Genomic DNA, 22,435 nt, shown 5'->3' with positions numbered 1-22,435 from the left:
CGATCGTGTTAACTATTACCCACAGTCTTATCTTCAATATCCCGGTCCGCTACAGCCCAGAATGGATAACTGCTAGAATGTAGCTGTCAACGAAAAAACAAGAATTCGCGTTTCGATCGTCTTCCTTATCTTTACCTCGCCCCCATATGTCCTAGATTGAAATCCTAGAGAAATAGTCTATTGTCACAAGCCATGACTGACAAGTCTTCTGCATCGCGAAGACAGCCCAAATTACGGTCTAGCTGTGACGGATGTGGAATGGCCAAGTTGAGATGTGACCGTACCCAGCCAGAATGCGGTCGTTGCGTTTCCTATGGCTTGCCATGTGTTTATGGTGTGTCATGGAGAATGGGAAAGGCGCCTGGAGGAGGAAGGCGTACAAGCGTAACACAGGGGACATCATCCAGACGCCCCGGCGCTACGGACACAGATAAGAGCGACGGTAACAACAGAAACAGCAGCAACAATGATGATGGCGATGCTGTCATGATGGATCCCGGCTTATTATCGAGCCTCACAGACATACCTCCAGCATTTGAATTGATGGATGGCAACACTGACGATCTCATCAATAGTTATTTGCAAGAGTCATCTCTATTGAATCTCACCTCCTTTGACTTTGATACCAAGCTTGTTGCGGATGATTGTAGCAATGATCTTATGCCCCATGACTTTCGGACCGGACTCGAATACACACACGGATCGTCTGAGCTAGGAGAGTACTCATCTACGAGTGCTTCGACGACGCAGCCCATTACAATTCAAACCCAAGCCTATAATAATTCACAACCAGACACCGATTTGAATATACCTACAGGCATGACAGGGCATACCTGTTATATGGATGCCTACGAGATTCTCCGGAGCCTATCCGTCCTCAAAGTCAGCAACTGTCACTCGGCTACTTTATCAAAAACCACAAAAATGGGGGATGCAAACTGGGTACCCTTCGATCATGTGCTCCGTATCAACCGCGAGACGAGTGAGCGTCTCAGCAGCCTCTTAGCTTGCTCGTGCGCTAGATCTTCCCATCTCACATTACTTCATGCTTCAATCATTTGCCGAGTTTTGACTTTATATCAGCAAGCAGCTGCATGCACACAAGGTGGTGGTTTATCGAACCACATGACAATGACTCTGGACCCATTGTCTCACCACCAATCTCCAACTAGGTTTTCACCCGATCTGGTGTCTGTATCCTTGGGGACTGGATATTCTACCACGTTGTCGGGTACAACAGCATCCATTAATAGTACTACGAGCGGTACTACAAGGCCTACTACATCTTCGTTGACGCAATTGAGTAATCTTACTGTCACACCCGCCAAGATGGCTGTGGGTGTATTCAATGTTGATGATCAGCGCGTACAAACAGCTGTGAATATCCAGTTAGTGCTAGGTGAAACGAGGAGAACTGAGCGTCTCATTGACCAGTTTACAACTCGTGACTTTGATGGCGCTCAACGTCTCGAGGATGACAAGACTACGTTCGAATAAGCTACTATGAGTGATCCCGCCAAACGAGACCATTTTACATTCAGCACCGGGAGGAGGACATGTCCAGGTGCAAGACTGGCCGAGAATTCACTATATATAGCGCTTTCAGGGATGCTATGGTCATATGAAATTAGACCACCACTTGTGAATGGAGCGGAGAAGGTTCTTGATACGAGCGACAATGCATACACGGAGGGTGGAGTTACATTGCCCAAACCCTTTGCCGCACGATTTATTCCTAGAAGTGATAATCGGCTCAGAGTCGTAAAGGAGCAATGGGAAAGAGCACAGAGCGAGGGGTATGAATTGAGAGGAATACCTGTAGATATTAATGGGATGATGCTGTAACGATATAAGACAACATCATGCATATGTCTTTTTTTGAGCATAATGTCTACATGATAATACTAGGATAACTACAACACGAGCTAACAACTGCCGATTAGACGTGTACTAGGTAATTCAACAACATAATTTGATAAAAGTTACTGCAATATACCTATTGATATAGTTGAAATAAAGACTAAATTACTGACGTATTCTCTAACTATTTATCACCATTTGGAAACGCCCTAATTGCCCTGTATATCAAAAACCTGAGTCGTCCGTACATAATCATCTACTATTAAGCAACGTTTCCTAGGTACTGTAGCATGCTAATTAAATTCTCTTCAAGCAGATTTTGCTTCCGTATGAGATGAACCCTCAGTCGTCTTTCACTTTGTTTTCTTCCGGGAGAGTTTCACGGCTGCGGTTTAAAGCACTTAACAATAGTTACTCCGTAGGAGCAGCGGGGTTTATAGATTACTGACTATGTGCTGAGTCCCGAGAGATCACCTCCATCGAAGCCATTCCCAACCCCCGATTTGTTCGGGCCAGGTTGTCTCTATGGAAGTATGCCGGGGTTCAACGGCGAAGGGTCGGTTCTAAATGAGGCGCTATCGCTATACGTGATCCGTATTGTGGCATTAGTTACAATCGACGTCTGTCACAGAAAAAGTGAATAACTCAATACATTCTAGTATTTCAACATCGCAAAGCGATCTCACAAGTTTTCATACCGAATTATCTTGAAAATCGAAAACAACATAATAGAGATCATGACGATTCCCCAAGATACTCACAAAGACGAGCTCCGGAACCTTGCCGCTAAAATTCAGCATGCTGTTGAAAACTATACACAAGGCAAAGATAAGAACTCGAGTGATGTTATTAAGCTATGTCAAGATCTGCAGCATCGTAGCGAGTCTCCAGAAGTCTTTACCGAGCGCCTCACAGATATCAGGTTCGTCCCCTTTTATTTCGGATTATTTGATATCGAGATCACCAAAGCCCGGTTACAATTGATTCACATTTAATGTCCATGATATATGTAGTACATGTGCTGATTTGAATAACAGCAGTTAGATATCTGTGCCCTTATGATCGCTGTAGAAGGCGGTATACTCCAGGCGCTGTCCAGTCGTGGCGATGAGACCACTGCAGATCAGCTGGCTGAATTGACCGATCGTCCAAAGCTTCACATTGGTAAGAATCCATCTCCTATTTCAAAAGAGGGCATTCGGTTTATACTTCTTAGCCCGCGTGCTGCGGCTCCTCACAGCAATCGGAGTGTGCGACGAAGTTGGGTTCCAGAAATACCGTGCAAATGATAAGACACCCGTGGTAGCGAGCAAGGGTCAGATAGGGGGGTTCAGGGTCTGGTATGGGAAGCCATTCCCAGCATGGTATTGTCGGACTTAACTAATTATCAAAAAGTTCTATACCTGCCAGCGCAATCACAACAAACATCGCTGGATATTTCTCCAAATATCCCAACGAAACTACAGCCGAAGGTGCCCCCATATCCGCATACAAATACACCTACGGAAAGGACATGTATGACGTCCTGCGTGGGAATAAGGACCGCAAAGCAGATTTCGATGCTTACATGGAAGCACGTAAAAAGGACAAACAGCGACGCTGGCACCACGTTTACCCGGTCATGTCGGAGCTATCCTCAACCAGCGATGTTTCTGCAACTACCATGTTGGCGGAAGCCGTGGTCATGATCTCGAGAGCTTTCTTGAGAGCAACCCTGAGTTTAATTGCAATCTCATTCTACAAGACTTGCCTGAGACAGTTGAACCTATAATGGGAGAGAAACGAGTCTTCAAGGCTATGGCGCACGACTTCTTCCGCCCGCAGCCCATCAAGGGTGCGAGAATTTACTTGTTACTTGCTGTGCTGCATAACTGGGAAGATGCTGAGTGCCGTATTATCCTGAGAAATTTGGCGGAGGCCATGAAACCGGGCTATTCACGTTTGCTAATTTCCGGTATGCTTGTGCCAGAGGTTAATGCAGGCGGTCTCACCGCAGAACTCGACATGCAAATGTGGTTGCTGCAGCATAGCAGGCAGCGAACGAAGCGCGAAATAGAGGAACCGATTGACGCGACTGGGCTGGAGCTTGTGAAGATCTGGGAGAATGGGGATCGGGAATCAATTATTGAAGTGCAAGCTCTAGAAAAATAACGAAATTAATGCTTGCTTAGAAGGTTGGGACCAATCTCAAACGTTATTATACCTCTACTCTAGCATACTACGTAGGTACATAGGGTCAGGTGTCCTTTGGTTCGTTTCAACCACGTATATGCGCACAAAACAATCTCCATTGCTGCCAAAATAGTGTCTAATAAGGATATATAGATGACCTGAAACATTTAAGAATACTTGTACAGTAGGCCGTTCCCGAGGTCCCTTATACGGTGCCAATACGATAAGAACCTTGGAACAAAATGGATGGAGAAAGGATTACAATCCATTGTTGGAGCACTCAACTCTCGGTTGTGGGTATCTTGCTATCGGCTTAAATATATGTTCACACATCCATAATCTCACGTAATATTTAAACATATATGACGAGCAATGCAATGCTAAATAAACAAAAAATAAAGTCACCCCGGTACTCCTTGCTTAAAGAAAACCCGCTGTCTATGAAGGCGGGTGGTTGTCTTATTTCGCGGAGAATAACTGGCCAAACCAGTCTTTGATTGAGCTAAAAGTATCCTTGAGTCCCTCATAGAATGACTGAAGCGAGGAAGTTTCGTCATCTACATCATCATCACCTTTGTTACCAGGATTCGCTGGTGATTCCGTAGGTACGTCCTGCGACGGAGGAGTGCCCACGGACGTGGTGGTAGATGTGGTGGTAGATGTGCTGGTGGTTGACGGAGCCGGGGGTCCACTCATTGTTGTCGCTGTCTGTGGCGGATCTGCTGGTGCATCGAGACTTGGAGCATTCTCATCACTATGCAGGCCGATCGTCGTGAATGGAAGATGTAATGTACCATTGTTGGGTAATGGTTTGATTCCGATAGACTCGCATATGAGGTTGTATACATTGACGTTTTCTGTGCAATATGTTAGTGACTCGCAGAGACAGAAATGTGTATGGTAGACTTACCGAACTCTTCAACTCGGCTATTAGGAGGATGAGGAAAAGCAGGTCCTCGAGCGACAAAAATGGCTCGCATCAAGGGATGATAGTTATCATACCCATGAATACCTCTGGGCCGGTAAACAATATCCTTTGCCAGTGCTTCTTGCACATCAAAATCGGGTCTTTCCACGACTGCCCAGCCAGCCTTTGGTATGATCCACAATGGTGCGATTCGGTCATTATTCGTAAAATGCCATCTCTCTGGCATTGTATCTTTGGTGTAAACCTCTATTCCATCGGAAAATTCCTTTGCCTTGTCTGCCAACTGGGTCTTCAAGAGTTCCAAACTTTCGATTGTGTTTGGCCGTAGGCCTCTGAGAGGCCAACCATCTATGTATTCCACCAGATTTATATCAATCAAATCATCCAGCTGGATAGTTCGCGATGTGGAAGTTGTAGCCATCCCATGGTCAGATACAACGACGATGTTGACTATATTAGTCAAGTTTCGAGCTTCCAGTCCATCTAAAATGCCTGCAAGCATGTCATCTACATCGGTAATAACGGATCGGATCTCGGTGCTATTTGGACCGTAGAGATGTCCAGCAGTATCAACATTCGGAACGTATGTAGCAATGAACTGTGGCCGAAGTTTCTGGACATCATCATCGCTTTCTTCACCTGGAAGGTCCAGAAATTCCATAACGCGATCAACTTTACGCGAAAGAACCTCGGAACCGTTGAATTTATCATAGAAGGTCGGATCCATGTTACCAATGTGTGCCTCTGAGCCTGGCCACATGTGAATGGCGGTACGAATCCCTTGCTTCTCGGCCGTTACCCAGATGGGCTCTGCTGTCCACCACTTTGCATCATCACTAAGTCCTGGCCTGACAGCAAAATATTCCTCAAGATTTGGATCGTAAAAATCATTTGCTACCATTCCATGACTCTCGGGGTATAGACCAGTAACAAGCGTGAAGTGATTCGGAAACGTAACACTAGGGAAGCTTGGAATCATATATCTCGGCGAAACACCTTCCTCAATAAATTTGCTTAAAGTGGGCGACAGTCCACGATTCAAGAAATCGGCACGAAATCCATCAAGAGAAACAACGATGGTTGTCGGAGCGAAGAGAGCTGTTCCGTTGGAAAGTAGATCGGGATTGATCTTCTTCGTGGCGTGTGTATCCTTCGAAGCCTTGTACGCACCGAGGAGCAGGATCAGGAAGAGCACGATAATAGCAGAAAATACTAGTGTCAGCCGCACACACAGGCCTCGTTTGGGCTATATTGTGAGAATTAGGTATTAGCTAGAGATGACAAGCCGGACTTCCAATGACTTGACTTACCGGTTTGTCCTGCCATTCATCCACGTCCTTCTCATCCAAGTTGAATGAATCGATACTGTCATCATCTGAGAAATCCCGGAATCCTTCCTCCATTTCGAACATGAGATCTCCTTCCTGGTGTGGCTTTCCCTGGATGCTCCGTTTCCTCTCTCGCCGCCGGCTGTGATCTCGTTTGCCTATCCGTACAGGCCCGGACGTTGGGCTAAAGATACGTCGCAACCCATCGGCCGGACCACTTCTCACAAGCAACTTCTCCATCTCTTCTTCCTCTTCTAAAACAGTTTTGTCGTGCCTGGCAAGTTCCGTCGACGACCGGTTCGCGCGCAGAAACTCATCGTCTTCGGAGTCGGAGTCTTGTTCCGATAGCGATCGCGGAGATGTGGCATCGTCGTCGTAAGGAGATGGTGATAGCAGATCGTGGTCCCGAAGTTCTTGCCGCGAAGGCATAATGGCGGTGCCCGGGTTATAAGGCCCGGTTGCGATCAATCCACTGCGCACCGTGAACCGACTCGGCTGGGTTGTTGATACGTACTCAAAAGTTGATGCTTCGATGGGTGGAGGCACGGAGATAAGGGGCGGGTGACTGCGGTCAGATTATGTTATCATACGTAACGGTAATTTACGGCTAGTGTGGTATTTGAGCCTGAAGTCTCAGGCCACCAACTCGCAATTTCCCAAAAGCGACTCCAAGTCGATTTTTGAACTGTCTTTACTTGACGATGCCTATATATTCTGTGCGCGATCAGTCAATGTCTAAAAGAGAGCAATGCATCCGGAGCGTGTCCTCCAGACTCTTCCAAATTGCCTCGAGGATATCGGTGCACAGCCTCAGCCTTTCGGATAGTTATGGAACAGGCCGCCCTTGTGCTGGGGTGCCCTGAGCGTTGATTCACACGTATCTGATAGTTACATCTGTGGACCTACCGAACTCTGATTATTCTTCCTTTCTACTCTTGATCGTTTAAATTTCGAGCTGCTTGCTTCGTAGAAGACATTGATCTCCTAGGTGAGAGCCATCTATCATGAACCCGAGATCACAAGAGAAGCACAATCGATCCGGCGGCTGACGCGCGAGCCAGTATCCTATGATGACTTTACCGCCGTGTGGATCTGTGCGCTGCCACTATAAATGGCCACTGCTGAAGCTATGCTAGATGAGAAATATGAAGCACTGCCCACACAGCCCAAAGATCAAAACACATATACTCTCGGCAGAATCGAAAGCCACAATATTGCCATCGCATGTCTTCCTCTTGGAGTTTGCGGTAAACCTTCGGCATCAATAGTAGGGTTGCAGATTGAGCGTGCATTGAAGTCAATCCGCTATAGCCATATGGTCGGCATTCGAGGAGGAGTCCCTAGCAAAGATGCTGATATCCGGCTCGGAAATGTAGTTGTGAGCAATCCAACAAGGGATTTTAGAGGTGTGATACAGTGCGATCATGGTAAGACAGTGAGCGAAGGCAGGTTTCAACGAACTGGAATGCTGAATAACCACCACCAATCCTCCTCACCGCGATTTCCAAATGCAGGCCCAGCATATGCTGGGGTTTGCTCAGATGTCTAGTCACTTGGCCAAGGCATCAGTCGAAATTCCAAATTTGAGGACGTATTGCGGAATAGAACAAGACATTTTATTTTTGAATCGTCATACGATCATGGGTATGGTTAATTACCACTAACTGATCGGAAGACATTGTGGAACAATACGATTGCGATGTAGGTAGATCTTTTACTTTCCCTGACTCATAGATCCTATTCTCGTCTTTGACTATATAATTCACATTGTAGAATTGATTTGGGTATTACTTCTTGCGTTCCTGAAGTAGGCGAAGGTACTTCTATATTCTTGGGGTCGTGATATAAATTTTCCCCTTAGCATAAATTAACTTGAAATTAACGCCCTACATGTTGTTTATATATATTTACAGTTTACCCAGACACCTAGGTAATATGAAGCCTTTCAGTAGGGATTTCATATTCTATTTCACTTGATGTTATCAATGGAGAAAAAATAATCTAATCTATATTATAAGAAACAAAAGAGTGATCTATGAGTGTATCCTGCTCCTTCGTGGGAATATCCATTTCATCCACTCATTCCACGTTCGCTCGTTCAGACCTATAATCATCAGCAACATTTCTCCGCGTTACAAGATGAGGAATACTTACCGTAGATAATTGAGTCTGCCAGACCTTGGACAACAATACAGGCCTGTAGATTACACTAGGATTAGTTTTGCGGAATACTTGTATGTTATGAAAAGAACATTGACATACCTTGTCCACGCAGCTGATACTAAGTGAAGCAGAGCGGCCGGAAGTTCCTTGATAGATTCGAATGGCAGTTGGAATAGTCCAAATCAACATGTAAAGGATTGGATACATCATCATTCGTATGGCCACCTGCAGAGGTTATTAACGTCAGGTTTCCGGTTATACGGAGGCTCGATTCCGTCTACATGGTAGTACATACCTTCTTCAACTTCGAAGTCGGCCCACTGCGCTGTGCATTCGCCGTGACGGACCGCGAGTCCGAAGTATGAGGATATGAGTTTGTCTGCGGGTTTTTCTGTTGCAAATCAATGTTGCGGCTCGTCCGATGATGTCCCGACAGTATGATCGTCGTGTCTTCTTCTGTACTTTCCAATTGTTTCTGGATTCGGAGGAGGATGTAGGTGAGACGGAGGTAGAGAGCGATGATGATAAAGATAATGGTCCATCTGGGGAGGAAATTGACGAGTAGACGTGTGCGGTCGCTTGCAAACCAGCAGACTATATTTCAATCATGTTAGCAAGAATAATGGAAAACCGTAGCAAGGAAATGATGGCTTACAGCCTCCAATATTCTGGTACCCAGCCAATACCAAGCCAAGTATGGCCCATATAAGTGATAACACCCAGGGCCACAAAAAGACGACAATAGGGTGGTCTTGTAGCCACCCATATAGACGTTTATGGTTTGCGAGGATGCTATACGTGCAGATTGCAATGTTGAGAACCCAGTAGTCGGCTAGATCATAACATTAACGAGTTAGCATAGTTTCATGTCTATAGGGTCCCGTTTGAAATCGAAGCTGGAAAAACTTACTCTGTATCACAAAAACTTGCGTCATGAATCCATTGAACGAACAAAATCCGTTTTGGGGCTCTTCCCAGATCTTTCTGCCTGAGAGATTCATACATGCCGACAGCATGAAATTCAAAGCCATCGCAAAATCGCTTATACCGAGGCCTATGACAGTTTATGATGAATGATCTTCAAAGATGTACGGTACAACGAATTACATACCTAGGGTTAATTGATGGCGAAATGTCCGTAATGACGGAATAAGCTAGAATACATCCAGAAATCAGTAAACTATCCCTCGATCAAACAATAATTCGCATATGAGAGAATATCCAACAGTGAAGCTCAATATCATCCATGCTGCTCCCAGGGCAGAAAAAATGGAGACAACCAATATGACAATCGACACAATATCCTCTCCCCTCGATGAACCCGGTGCTGATAGGGCTGTCATTGTTACTGTAGGTATTCACCTACCTAGGTAGGCACAAATATACCTAGGTATACCGTTGGAAAAGAGAAATAGGAATATCATTGATCGTCAGTTTTCCATGTCGAACATTCAAAGGCATCATATACTATCTACCTCCGCTTCGTATAAGTACCGAGATCAAAAAGAAAGGGGCCCGTTGTATCATAGCTATGTAGTGATGTATATTTCTTTTTCCTCTTATCATTCGGCGAAGCGAACTTCTGTTCGAGTATTTCCGATGGTGTTGCGATCCTTATCTCTCTGACTCTGACAACTGCAACGAATACCCTAGCCCTAAATTATAGCTCGATGGTGATCTCCGCGGAACACGACAAAGTCGAGCATCATCACACTAACAAATGCCCGATTTGGTCAAGTGCCTGAAATAATGGTCCCCACGAGCTGACATGAGCCACAAATTACAATTAAGCATTTAATTCAGGATGATGTTGGAATATAGAGATCCACTGATCCAGGAACCTACTCGTAGGTCGGTTGTGGCACTGATAAGGAAATGGCCCTCGCTTCTATGTGCCGGCTGATTCGTACTTGGTTACAAAGTTAGAATTTTGTGTATCACGAGTCATTCGTGTTCCCTCCTTAATTGTCCAAAATTGGAAATATAATAGTAGTAATATAGTATTAAGAGATGTGTTCTCATATGAATCGGCAGTTCTTCGAACCGTGGACCTAAGCTTGACCCCCAGTTAGTGCGATGCCATGTTTTTTTGATCTCCGAGGGAAGTCGATTTTAATTATGGGACCATCCCACCTGGCCATGCCTCAAATGGGATTATATTTTTTTACTGCACTTGCCAGAAATATCGGAGTGAGGCAGAGTCGTTTAATTATATCGAGGCTGGTTTTATTCTTTTCCGGCGTGCTTAAATGAGACATGCTGTAAGAAAACTTTGGATTTCTCGATGCCGAGGTTTTCTTACGGACCCAAGCTGCAGCTTATTGTTTAAATATGTAATTGGTATTTTAAGCTTCGATCATTTGCTAGTTATGTATACTAAGCAACTTAGAAAATCACCAGCAACGTTCCAGTAACCAGGTACAATGCAACTCTGTTGGCAGATCACCTTGTCACTCTCGCCGCTTTCTGTGTGGTACGTAGCCAATGATCTTCCCCAAAAGAAACGAAAAAGAAAAAAGAAAAGTGACTCCACCACAGGACTTTCGATGCTTACAGAAGCTTGGATCTGTCTGCTAACAGAATTTCAGGGCGCAGTTGGCGGCTAGACTTGTAAACGGCATTGACGTAGTGAAATTGTGCGGATTTCATTCACAGAGATATACATTTACATTGGAGTGGTTGAATGATAAAAAGACTAACTACAAATGCATGAGTACATCGATTATATCTCTTCTCCCTTGATACCTGCATACTTGTGGAACGATTAAAATAATTAAGTGCACTTAATGAGTCGCAGGGCATGATAATTTGTCTAGACTCAGATGGCGGCCAAGTTGCCGTTTTCGGAAGTTTTCTGAACTTGCACAGCACGGTTGTTTTCCTGCCCAAGGCTGAAACGTTGACATGCATTGTGCATCAAAGTAAAAATATGCTCTCTCTCTCTCTCAACCTTTTATTTTATGAAGCGTCTGCGCATAATGGGAAAGTTACGAATTGCCGTATATTTTATACAGGAATGTCACCGGGTAAACATCCCAACTACCGACCCGAGTTTGGCGTACAACCGTCACCCTTGAACCCTAGTAACTCAAAATGAGCTTTTAAAGACACAAGTTAGCTTGATTTTATTTAAATGGACGAATAGAAACATCAAAAACACAGATAAACATCAAAAAACTCGCTTTCAGGCACGACTTCTAAACATAGAAGCCCGTACCTGGATACAATTGCCGGGCTAGATTCGTTCCAGGCCAGGTATCATCTCCTTCAATGGTAATGTAACTGTTCGAGAATTCCCAAACAAGGTACAGCATTACATCGCTTCTAAAAGCTAGGCGTTGTGACGTCTAACCAGAGAGCAAAGTTGTCCATTTCCGGAAAGAGGGCACACGGGTCACGTGATATTGATGAGACCAAGAGACTTTTTTACTACTCTCGAGGTTGTATTGCGACCAGTTATGGTAAGATAATATTTTGGATCACCTTTGATGGATTAGAATTAAGTAATGGGAAAGAAGCTACATCAACATATTGCTACCTCGTACGACCCGCATTCAGATAGATGGAAAGATGGAGTTCAGTGATTCGTAGGACGATGAGGATGAATCGAGTTTTGCTAGGCATTTGCTCTCCACCAGACTTGTAGAGTTTGTGGTATATAAAGCCTTAGATGAACCTAATACTTGAGATTATCCTTTTCTTCTTCTTCTTTTTTTTTTTTCTCCATTTCTCTCCCTATCAAATATCGGTGCCTACACTACAGCTCCTCTACTTTCTCTACTTCTATCCATAGAGACTTGGAAACTTACCTAACCCAACATCAAAAATGCATTTCACAATTCCAACCATAACCCTGATTGCCGTCGCCACCACCGGTGCCCTCGCCGACTCCGATGGCTATCCCCCACAATACTCCTACCCCGTGAGCGTGAGCGTGAGCTCCAGTAGCCACACCCCGACCCCGACCCCGACCCCCACCTACCTGGCTGTCACAACGCCCATCCCAACCAAGAGCAGCAAAAGCAGCAAAGCCGTCTCTCCTAGTTCGGTCTCAGTTGCCCCATCAAAGAGCTCTTCTGCCGTGAAGCCTAGTAAGCCTGCCGTCGGTGCAGGTGGCGGCCCAGGTGGTAGCGAAGGTGGTAGTGGAGGTGGTACTGTTGGTTCCGGCTCCGGATCGGGATCATCAGGATCTGGAGGAAGGGTAGGAAGCGGAGGAAGTGTGCCTACCTACATCCCTGGAAACCCAGCTGCCAGAATTGATGCGCAAGAGGCTACGTTCTTGGGTGCTGCGCTCGGTGCGCTTGGAGCTTTCGCTGCCTTCCTTTAGGTTGTCTGGTCTATTGCCTTGCCTCGATGTTTTGTTTTACTGGAGTTGATGTTTTCAAAATTGTTTGATTTATCTACATGTTAAGGAAAAGGGAAGTCAAAAATATCCAGCGTTTCAAGGGGCATTTGCGGGGATTTGGCGTTATTAATGGTGGTGCATTCTGTTGGGAAAACTACGCCGGGAGAAATTAGGTATTTGGATTTTTAATGTCGTTGGTATTTATTGACAGGTTTTTTTTTTTTGGTTTTTATTTTGGCTAAGAGAATAGTCTAATTCTGATCGCTCTAATACATTTCACTTGTTCGTTTCAATATTTGAGTAATCATGCAAATGACAATATCCTAGGAGCAGTGGATTAGGCCTTTGGAGGCTCAAGTTTACAACAGATATTCCTCCACCTACCTCATGCACCCCCAAACGATCAAATAAACAGAGTGATAGGGTGCATGCTCGGTGCGTACGTAGGTAGAGACGTCTATCAGGGCAAGGATTCCGAATCAGGCTATCCCTTCCGAAAACGGCAACGTTATGGGTTTCCTAATCCGGCCATCGCTACAAAACATCCCACAACTAAATACGAAAAATACACAATGACCTCTTTAATGGTTATTTTCACTTCGTGAATCTCAATTACGGCGTCGTAACCTTTGGTAATACATACATACATACGTACATACATTTCAAAACTTTTTTCGAAAGAAAGAATATGGTAGCAAGGTAGATAAAATAGCAAAATACATCCCCATATTATAGGTACCTGCGAGCACAGGTAGCGCACCAATGCAAACGCAATGCAATGCAACTCTCAACCCAGAACAAAAACGCCTAAATTATGCACCATCCCTTGAATACAAAAGTAAAGAAAATGAGAAAATACAAATGAAATTTGAAGGATTAATGAGTCTCAATCCAATTCCTCCACTGACACATACAACCCCCGGTCCCCCCATCAACAGGATTTTCTTCACCTGCCGTGACCCCTTGGGCAATTGCTGCTGCAAGAACAAGGTAATCGGGCGAAGGTTGGATTATTGACCCGTCTGAATTGCGTTGTTCTGCTTGGAGTTTGGGGTTTGTGAGGTTGTAATATGTCCCTATTACAGTAGAAGAGGAGGAGGAGGAGGAGGAAGAGTTGTGTTGTTCAAGGCCGTAGCAGTATGCCAGTTTTTGAGTAGCCAGGCCGCCATGTCTGTCGATCGTGACTGTGATAGGGTAGGGGAATGAGCCGGGTGATGTGAAGTTGTTCGCTGAAGATGCCGCAAGTGACCCGCTCGAAGATTTGGATGTCGCGGTTGATGTTGCTGCTGATGCTGTCGATGAAGCAGCAGTAGTCATATTCGAAATAGCGCTAACACTCATATGCGTCACATTCTGCGGTTGAGTCCATATCTGTACCAAAAACCGGGTCTGGGACCATGTGCAGCGCACACTTGCCGCTGTCTCGGTGCTGCCACCATTGACGTCTCGCGAATCGGAGTCGGTGGCGCTGCCAGTAATCGTTCCATCGGACGCGAGGAAGATGCTTTTGTCGAAGTAGGTGAAAAAGCCGTAGTGTTCGGTTGGCAGGCCGCGGTTGTAGAGTTTTATAGGTTGTTGGACGGGTAGTGGGTAGAGTGTTGCTGCTGCTGCGGTGCCGTCTGAAGCTAGATCGGGTGCTGGGATGAGGTTGCCCACGTCGATACCGGGGGATGAGGTACTGGTTGCTGTGCTCGTGCCGGTTTGCGTCTGAGTGCCAGTGGCAGTTTTGGTGTTGGTCTTTGTGCCTGTGTTGCTGGTGGCTGTACCAGTCGCAGGTTGAGTGCCAGTACCAGTAGCACTCACGTGAGTAGGAATGGCAGTAGTAGCAGTCCCCGTCGGCGCTACAGTCCCAGTCCCAGTCGCAGTTGCAGTTGTAGTTCCAGTCCCCGTACTTGAGACATCACGCTTAACATGTGCCGCCGTCGCATTGGACACATCAACCGGCGACAAAAACGTAATATAAAATGGCGTATCCTCTCCCTGAAACGGCGTCGTAATATTATCTGTTGTGTTTCCCAAGAAAATCTGATCCACCAACCTCGGCGCCGCGGGTGACGCATCCCAGTTGTCTCTTCTGAAAATATCTCCCCACGACCTTCTTGTCGTCGAGTTACTTGCAGTGGTATTCGACAAAACAGCCGAGGCATTCCGGAACCGAATCTCGATTCTAAAGTTCGGTGCATCAGCTGAATATCCACCCGCGTTACCGGCTTGTTGCTCGGGAGGTAAAGCGCAACTCCAGGCTTGAGTCGGCGCGATACAGCTGCTTCTCTCCACAGCAGGCGCTGGTCCGGCAATCGTCATGATACCAGTAGGGATAGGCGGGAAACCAGTGATATTCAGCCACTCCGATTCCACAGACATAACATCACCTTTGTGCGTGAGCGTAATAGCGAGCGAGATCGATAACACAATAACAAGTATACAAAATACGATAATAACTGCGTACCATCGTCGACGAACTCGTCCTTCTCGACCACCACGGCCAAAACAGCCCTTGTCGGGGATACACCCACGTCCACGCCAGAAACCACCAACCTTCTTAGCGAGCTTATCTTCCTTCTCAAGTCGTTGGCGTCTAGCTTCGTTTTCGTTGCGAGACTGAAGATCAGCTTCGGAGACAAATTGGTTCCCTGCTGGACGGGGTGGTTCGGATACGTCACGCGAGTGCTCGCCGCTGTAGTAATGATGCACGTTGATGATTGTTCTCGGTTCCCCGGTTCTGGACACAGAACCTGCGTCATTGAAATCGACATCGCGAATGCTGCGTTGGCTAACGTCAGACATGGGTATTCCACCACGGCTGGTCATTACTTGTTGCAAACCAGGTGAGATCGGGGCTGGTGCGATTGGAGCTCTGTCACGCTGTTCAGACTGATCACGTGCACTGTATGTAGGAAGACCGGGTTGGTGAGGAGCATTTCGGGAATACGGCGGCAACTCAGACTCGGAGTCTGAGTCAGCAGCGGTCTCATTTGAAGTACTCTGTTGTGGTGGCGCAGGAGGTTGAGGTACACGTCTCGGTGCTGAAAATGGTCCTGGTCGACTGAACGATGGTGGGGGTCGTGAGATTGATGCTTGTTCTGCAGCTTGTCCTGCTTCCAGCGCAGATCTTACAGCTGATTCCTCGATCTCCCTCGACTGAGACATTGGTGCTGCTGCTGGTGGCATAGGTGGTGAAGCAAGTCTAGTCGGTCTGGGCGAAGACATCGCACGAGCAACTGGGGCAGATTCCCATTGATAATCACTAGGTATTCCGCGACAAATAGAAGCGTCGTTTGATGGAGCAGGCTGGGGTGGAGAAGGCATCGCAACTGGGCCACGCTGATTCATTGGCGGTGATCGCGACACAGGCATTGGCATTGGGACAGGTTCTCGAGGCGGAGGAGGTGCTGGTGCTGGAACCGGAGCCGGGAATGGCATTGGCATTGCTACTGGTTCGAGTGAGAACGCGAGAGGTTGAGGTGGTGGCATCATTGGCATTTGCACTGGCGCTGGCGCTGGCGCTGGAGGTGCTGCCACAGGCAGAGGTGCAGGTGCTGGAGCCGAAGCTGGAGCTGGCGGCGGACTAATTTCTCTCGAATAGCTGACAGATACAGGTGCAGGTGGAGGTGGAACGAAACCTCTTGACTCCTCAACCGGTGGAGGCAGCGACACAGACGGCTCATATCGCGACCTTGGTGGCGGCGAAAACGATGCAACCGATTTCGCAGCTGGAGCCAACTCAGGAGACTGATGCATCCTTCTTGACGCAGCCCCTTTCTCATCGGCGCCAATCACGCTCTCATCATCTTCACTACTATCAAAAGATAGCAAGTCCCTCGCATTACTCAAACCAGTCTTCCCCACCTCCTCACCAGCAACCTCTCTTGTTTTCGCATCCTCTTCTCCTACTTTTTCTGTCTGCTCTTCACCATCCCCAGCAATTGCCTTCTGCACAACCCCCTTGTCCAGAAACGCAATAAACGGATTCTGCGGGTCTCTCGACGGATCAAACACAAACACCGCAAGCCCCCTCTTCTCATTGTCCGCCTCCTCCGCTCTCATCCTCTCCTCCGCCTCTCTTTCAGCAGCCTCGATCTCAGCTCTCCTCTTCGCTGAAGTCATCGAGCACACATGATTAATGCACTCAAAGTATGGGTTCTCCTTATCGTACTGATCGTGCGCACTGGCCTGGTAATACTCTGCCCTTGCGCCGTGAAACTCGTAATTCGGCACGACCTGGTCCCCGATTTGAAAGACGCTTCGAGTCTTTTCTCCTTTGTCATCCCCAACTGCTCTTGTCGTTGTGGTGGTGATGTGGTTATCAGAAAACGGCATGTCCCACGGAATAGGAGGAGCGTGGCGGGTCATATCTTCAGGTGTATCAGGCGAAAAGTGCGATTTTTCTGGCGGAATAACCTGTTTCTCATCGTCCCACCAGTGCGTGCTGCTTTCACCTTCTTCAGTCGCGGTGGTCGGTTGAGGAGGCGACAGTGCCCTGCTAAATGATACAGCCGACAATGGAGAGCGAGCGGATCGTTGTTGGTGTTGTTGAGGACTGAGAGCCGTGCGACGACTATTCACCGTATTTGAGCGACTCAGTAATGGGGAGAGGAGGTATGTCCACCATCCTTGGGAATCAGGCCTGTTTGCATCGGAGGTATTTACGCTCAGTTTGTGGAGGAGTTTTTTCTTCATATTCTTTCTGGTCGTGGTTGGTGACGATTCTTTTGCTGTAGTCGGAATGTCATCACCTTCAAACTCCGTACCCGTCGAATCACGCCGGTTATGGCGATCATGATGGAAAGAGGTGACCGAATGAAAAGCGGGAATGGCAGGCACAGGCGGCGCATCTTCGTCGTACATCGGCTTCGGCGAAGGTTGGGAATAGATACTTGACGCTGCGCGAGGTCTGTGCAGCATTTCGGGACTGGTGCTCATATCCATCTGCATGTCCATGTGCCAGGGCGGATTCTCTCTGGCAGGAGTCACGACTATCGAGGGTGTAACGGGGGTGCGCGATGAAGCGCTGTCGATTGTATCTCCTCTTCTCGTCGCTGCTGGTGCTCCACGAAACGTCGATTCGTCATACGGCACTGTCAAACCGATCATTATAGGTCTATCAGACGGCGATAACTCCGACGTCCTCGCAGGCACGGGTTGTGGTAGTGACTGCAACGAAGAATTATACTCCCTCAACCGCTCTTTCTCGCGTGCATTGGCAATCGATTTCAAATCACTCAGATCCAGAAACGTGCCTTTCTCACTCTCAACGTCATCTGCGAAGTCGGTCATTAACTGCAACCCCGCCAGCCGTTGTTGCTGGTGACTGGTAATAGTAGCCATCTCGAGCCTTGAATTATTATTCTCTTGCTCCAACAACCGCGCCTTCAGAGCACGCTCAAACTCCGTTTTCGACAAGGCCGAATCAGCATGTAAATTCAACCCCTCGCCGGCAATCCCTGCAAGACCAGTATTCACAAGTTTTGGTTTTGGCTTTGAACTGTTTTCGCTGCCGCTTGAATGCTCCGGACTAGGAATTTCATCTGTGATAGGCGACGAAAATGGGAATCGATTTTGCCTGTTGTTGTTGCTGTTGATTTTGTTGTTGGTGCCAGCAGCAGCAAGTGTGTTGATGGTGAGGTTCATTGGGTTTTTGACTTGGCGATTACTTTCATTGTCTTGGTGGAAAGCCATACTGTCAGATCTTCCGCTTGGTTTTGTTTTTGTATAATAACGAGTAAAGCAGCAGAAAGGAGAGAAGGAGAGAAGGAGAGTAGATAGATACCATGAGTATACCCTGTTCTTTCTTGCTGGCTCTTCTAGAGAAGGCTCAGAATGTCCTGCGGTGCCAGGAGGTTTCGATAAGCAGGTATATGGGCGGGCAGATGGTAAGAGTCACACCCCAGGTGATGTCAATCGGAGGAGTCAATAGAAGATGAGATGGGACGACAATAGCCGCAAACAATGTCAATAAGAGGATGAGAAACAATAGTAACGACGTCGTCCGATAAACAACAAGACAAAGACAAATAATACAAAGCACCAGGCCTTGACAAACAAGCCAGAACAAATCTATTGTCTATCAATATGCAAAAGTATATGCAAGACGCTATTGAGATATAGATGCACTCGAATATGCAATGCAACGGAAAATAAAATAAAGGCAAGAATTGAAGGTAAACCAAGGATGCAAAAGAAGAAGAAGAAGAGACAAGTGTAAAGAAAGAGAAGAAAAAAAGACCGCTCCAGATCTTAGGGGAAATAGCAACAGCAGCACTGGCTATAAACAGTTACAGATCTCAGATCCAGCCACCAATAACACCATCACACTAGACATGCACAATTATAGCAACACCTCCCTCTTCCCTTCCCTGCCCAACAGCCTGAAGAAGAGCGGATCATCGTAGACTAGACTGTTCTCCACGCATTGAGACGCCGAGAAGGACAAGAATTGGCGGCGTAGCATCTCCAGCTCTCCAGCAAGCATCCCTGCTCTGCTATTGGCTTCATTCGCCCCTCACTGATCATGACCATAAGAGTGGTCGTATCCTCTACTACCAAATGACTCACAAGATTAGAAACACTCAAGAAAAAGAATAGAGGTTTCATGGCGCCATCCAACAATGTCGACGACTGGCCCTGAATCATTGGCGCGATTGATATTGGCATCGTTTAGCCGCTGGCACTTCCGTCTCCACTTGCCGCTCCGCCAATAGAAGGACGCGCAAGCACATGATCTCCGAGGTAGCAAATGCTAGTCCTTTGTGGTATAGACTCGATTCTTGGGTAAAACCGTCAGGGTAAGACAGCGGTTAATGTTTCTATTTAAATGTCGACTTGTTTCTTCTACATGGTACACATGGTACACATGGTACACATGGTACGTATATGGCGAGAAGGTGAGACATGGCATACGACGGTTTATTTATTTATATATCCATGTATACCCTTGTCATACCATGGATACATACGAATATGAAACGAGAGACACATCTTTTGAACAAGACAACGCGCAATGTGTATACGAATACTCATGTATTCATTGATATCCAGGGAAATCAAGTACAGCAAAAAAAAAAAAAAAAAAAAAAAAAAAAAAAAAAAAAACTCCGGATATCAATCAGGACAAGCAGAAACAAACTCCATGATACAATGTTGACTCGCAACGCACCCGCCCATGATTTTGTCTTTTTGTACACATTCCAAGATATCAAATCTCCCACAACTCCGGTCCAAATTGAATACAATATACCTATATTCCAGCCTCCCACAGTGAAATCTGAGAAATAAAAAAAGAAAAGAAAAGAAAAGAAAACAGAAAAGAAGGTAGATGAGCGAAATGACCTAATGATCCCATAGAAGCGAAGTAACCCTTGCTTATTTTGGGGTTTTACCGACGTTCTTCGGTATATTGGACCCCTTGCATGGCTGCTACTGAGCCATTTATGAGCGGCGGGAGAGTCCGAGGCTGCTCGACCGCCATCCCGGATGCATACGTGGGGTACGACGTAGTCGGCGAGCCGTTCGACGACGAGGCCATTGAGTGAGGGTCAAACATGTTCTGTTGTCGGGATTGGCCGTTGACTTGTTGCGAGTTCAACTGCGCCCGTAGTTCTTGTACTTCTCGTTGTAGATCGCTATTCTCCCGTCGTGAAGTCGACACTTGTTTTTCAAGGGACGATATATACTCGATAGCTAAAACCCAGTCAGACAAAACTATTAAATGCGAAGTAGTAATAATAAAGACGTACCTCTTGTTAAAGTCTCCCATTTGCTGGACTTGTTGTTCTGGCTCTGAGGCAGTCGCATGCGTAGCATCTCAAAGCAGTCTTTCATTTCGCTTCGTCGCTTGCGTTCTGCCAGCTTATGCGTGACCCGCAGCTCGGGAGTACGGCTATACGGGGTAGCATTGTTAGGAGATTCTGACTCTCCCATAAGTCCACGGACTTGCTTGTGCTGCAGTGAGTGATGATGCACGTTCTGGGGCAACTCTGCACACTATTAGTATTGAACCAATAGCAAGAAACGAGAAAACAAACCTTGCTGCCCGCGGGGTAGTCGACCATCGACAGAAAACACACTGCTGTTGAGCGATTCCGCCACACTCCCCTTACGTGAGAATGAACCCTGCGGCGTCAACGAGTGCTCTTGCGAGGCAATGCTGGAACTCGAACGCGCAACATCGGGATCCGGAAAGGCGTACGCCATACCCGCTGTAGGGGCCTCGGCATTGTAAATTTCAGATCGCGGGTTTGACGAGATAGCGGGCGCGGTACGTCCAGGAGGAAATCGCTGATCACCTGCACGGGGTCCTAATGGCGACAGCGGTTGAGCACCGTATCGCGGTCCTCGCATGCCATTGGCATTTGTGTAATCATTCGAAATGCCGCGCTCTCGCTGTAAGCCCGATACTATCGATGATTGCGATGCGTTGGTGCTGTGGTATGGCGATGTCGGGTTAATGGCAAGTGCACTGATCCCTTGATTCATGCGGCTATCGACGCTGCTTCGTCGGGATTCTGGCAACTCAATGATGCTGTTTCGGTGCGATGATGTGTCGAAATTCTGATTGATTGATGGTAGAGTAGAAGATGGTGCTTGTGTTGTCGCGAACTGAGGATTGGCGCCGGGGGGCGAAGGGGAGTTGGATGAGTCTTGGGCGAGCGGTGATCGGTCGCAAATGCCAGAAAGTCGGCTGGGAGATTGTTGTGACGAGTTGAGGAAAGAAATCGAATGGTAGGTGCCTGTTCCATTTGTTGTTTGTGAGTACGTTGAAGACCCTATCGAGTCAGTTGGATTGATTCCCAAGAAGACAAGAAAAACCTACTTGTGCTCTGAGGCATAGACCAGTTGCCAGAGTCCCGCTCAAGAGTGTTCATAGAGCTTGCTGGTGATTTCTCGGCGGGTGCCACACCTCCATTCATGCTGGCTGTCAATGTAGAGATTGAAGGCAGAGTCTGCGACGAGGTCACAACCGGAGCCGTGTGCAGACTCGGCTTGACATCCTCCCAGGGGCGATGCGCAATAGAGGCCTCCATTGTGTGTAAATCAGCGGTGTGTCGAGATCAATCCTATACCATATCCTTCCAGTGCTTTTCATGTAAAGCCGTTACTGAGTCGAGTTGCAAAGTCCAAATGCCATTAATTGCGTGGACACGTGAAGTAGCCCCGGGGGGACGTTTAAATAAAACCACGCGAGAGCCTCTCTGGTATGCGTCAGGAGGCGTCGAATCACCAAGACCACGGGTTGGTCTGACGAGAGAAAGAAGGGATGGATTGTCGGTGGCGGTTCGTGGGCGGAAAAGACAGGCGCCAAGGTGCAGATCAAGGAGAAGAATCCTCCTCCCTTGCTGTCGTCTGGAGGTATTTATTAGCACGACTTCATTGCAATTTATTTAATTCAGAAAACAGGATTAAGATTCAAGGGACGTGTGAGTAGTAGATATACGCCGGCGTACCTGAATCTATCAGACCACGCGTACGAGTGGATTAATCAAATCAACGCTAGACGAGTCGAATGGATACGTAAGCGTGGGAAGGTCCGAAGGGCATATAGAATGCCGGGTTGCAACGTGACGTAGTAAGGACGAGGGCTTGTCGCGAAAAAGAAAAGAGGAGGAGAAAAAAGAAACGAGGAAGGAAGAAGGAGGAAGA

The 22,435-nt window shown here is 47.0% G+C and overlaps 8 protein-coding genes across 8 annotated transcripts; 4 read left to right on the top strand and 4 right to left on the bottom strand.

Moving 5' to 3' along the window:
* Window positions 1–192: 192 nt before the first annotated feature.
* On the top strand, window positions 193–1,497 carry EYB26_006473 (uncharacterized protein; the record flags this gene model as incomplete). The annotated part of the gene is made up of 1 exon (XM_054265749.1): window positions 193–1,497. One exon carries the CDS (start codon window positions 193–195, stop codon window positions 1,495–1,497), a length of 1,305 nt encoding a protein of 434 aa, XP_054121724.1.
* A 1,100-nt stretch (window positions 1,498–2,597) lies between these two features.
* EYB26_006472 (uncharacterized protein) lies at window positions 2,598–3,631 on the top strand (the record flags this gene model as incomplete). The annotated part of the gene is made up of 4 exons (XM_054265748.1): window positions 2,598–2,782; window positions 2,960–3,024; window positions 3,077–3,200; window positions 3,256–3,631. The coding sequence occupies 4 exons, from the start codon at window positions 2,598–2,600 to the stop codon at window positions 3,629–3,631; spliced, it is 750 nt and encodes a 249-aa protein (XP_054121723.1).
* Window positions 3,632–3,657: 26 nt separating this feature from the next.
* On the top strand, window positions 3,658–4,011 carry EYB26_006471 (uncharacterized protein; the record flags this gene model as incomplete). Its single annotated transcript, XM_054265747.1, has 1 exon — window positions 3,658–4,011. The coding sequence occupies one exon, from the start codon at window positions 3,658–3,660 to the stop codon at window positions 4,009–4,011; it is 354 nt and encodes a 117-aa protein (XP_054121722.1).
* A 480-nt stretch (window positions 4,012–4,491) lies between these two features.
* On the bottom strand, window positions 4,492–6,717 carry EYB26_006470 (uncharacterized protein; the record flags this gene model as incomplete). The annotated part of the gene is made up of 3 exons (XM_054265746.1): window positions 4,492–4,889; window positions 4,943–6,206; window positions 6,271–6,717. The coding sequence occupies 3 exons, from the start codon at window positions 6,715–6,717 to the stop codon at window positions 4,492–4,494; spliced, it is 2,109 nt and encodes a 702-aa protein (XP_054121721.1).
* Window positions 6,718–8,321: 1,604 nt separating this feature from the next.
* On the bottom strand, window positions 8,322–9,482 carry EYB26_006469 (uncharacterized protein; the record flags this gene model as incomplete). Its single annotated transcript, XM_054265745.1, has 6 exons — window positions 8,322–8,392; window positions 8,443–8,485; window positions 8,551–8,676; window positions 8,747–9,045; window positions 9,107–9,283; window positions 9,362–9,482. The coding sequence occupies 6 exons, from the start codon at window positions 9,480–9,482 to the stop codon at window positions 8,322–8,324; spliced, it is 837 nt and encodes a 278-aa protein (XP_054121720.1).
* Window positions 9,483–12,277: 2,795 nt separating this feature from the next.
* EYB26_006468 (uncharacterized protein) lies at window positions 12,278–12,778 on the top strand (the record flags this gene model as incomplete). Its single annotated transcript, XM_054265744.1, has 1 exon — window positions 12,278–12,778. One exon carries the CDS (start codon window positions 12,278–12,280, stop codon window positions 12,776–12,778), a length of 501 nt encoding a protein of 166 aa, XP_054121719.1.
* An 894-nt stretch (window positions 12,779–13,672) lies between these two features.
* EYB26_006467 (uncharacterized protein) lies at window positions 13,673–18,475 on the bottom strand (the record flags this gene model as incomplete). Its single annotated transcript, XM_054265743.1, has 2 exons — window positions 17,473–17,483; window positions 17,548–18,475. The coding sequence occupies 2 exons, from the start codon at window positions 18,473–18,475 to the stop codon at window positions 17,473–17,475; spliced, it is 939 nt and encodes a 312-aa protein (XP_054121718.1).
* A 1,696-nt stretch (window positions 18,476–20,171) lies between these two features.
* On the bottom strand, window positions 20,172–21,819 carry EYB26_006466 (uncharacterized protein; the record flags this gene model as incomplete). The annotated part of the gene is made up of 4 exons (XM_054265742.1): window positions 20,172–20,476; window positions 20,533–20,772; window positions 20,821–21,561; window positions 21,609–21,819. The coding sequence occupies 4 exons, from the start codon at window positions 21,817–21,819 to the stop codon at window positions 20,172–20,174; spliced, it is 1,497 nt and encodes a 498-aa protein (XP_054121717.1).
* Between the last annotated feature and the right edge of the window lie 616 nt (window positions 21,820–22,435).

Source organism: Talaromyces marneffei, chromosome 5 (genome assembly GCF_009556855.1).
Source record: "Talaromyces marneffei chromosome 5, complete sequence".
Taxonomy (NCBI): domain Eukaryota; kingdom Fungi; phylum Ascomycota; class Eurotiomycetes; order Eurotiales; family Trichocomaceae; genus Talaromyces; species Talaromyces marneffei.
The sequence above is the reverse complement of the archived record's forward strand: the minus strand, read 5'-3'. Positions and strand labels throughout refer to the sequence as shown.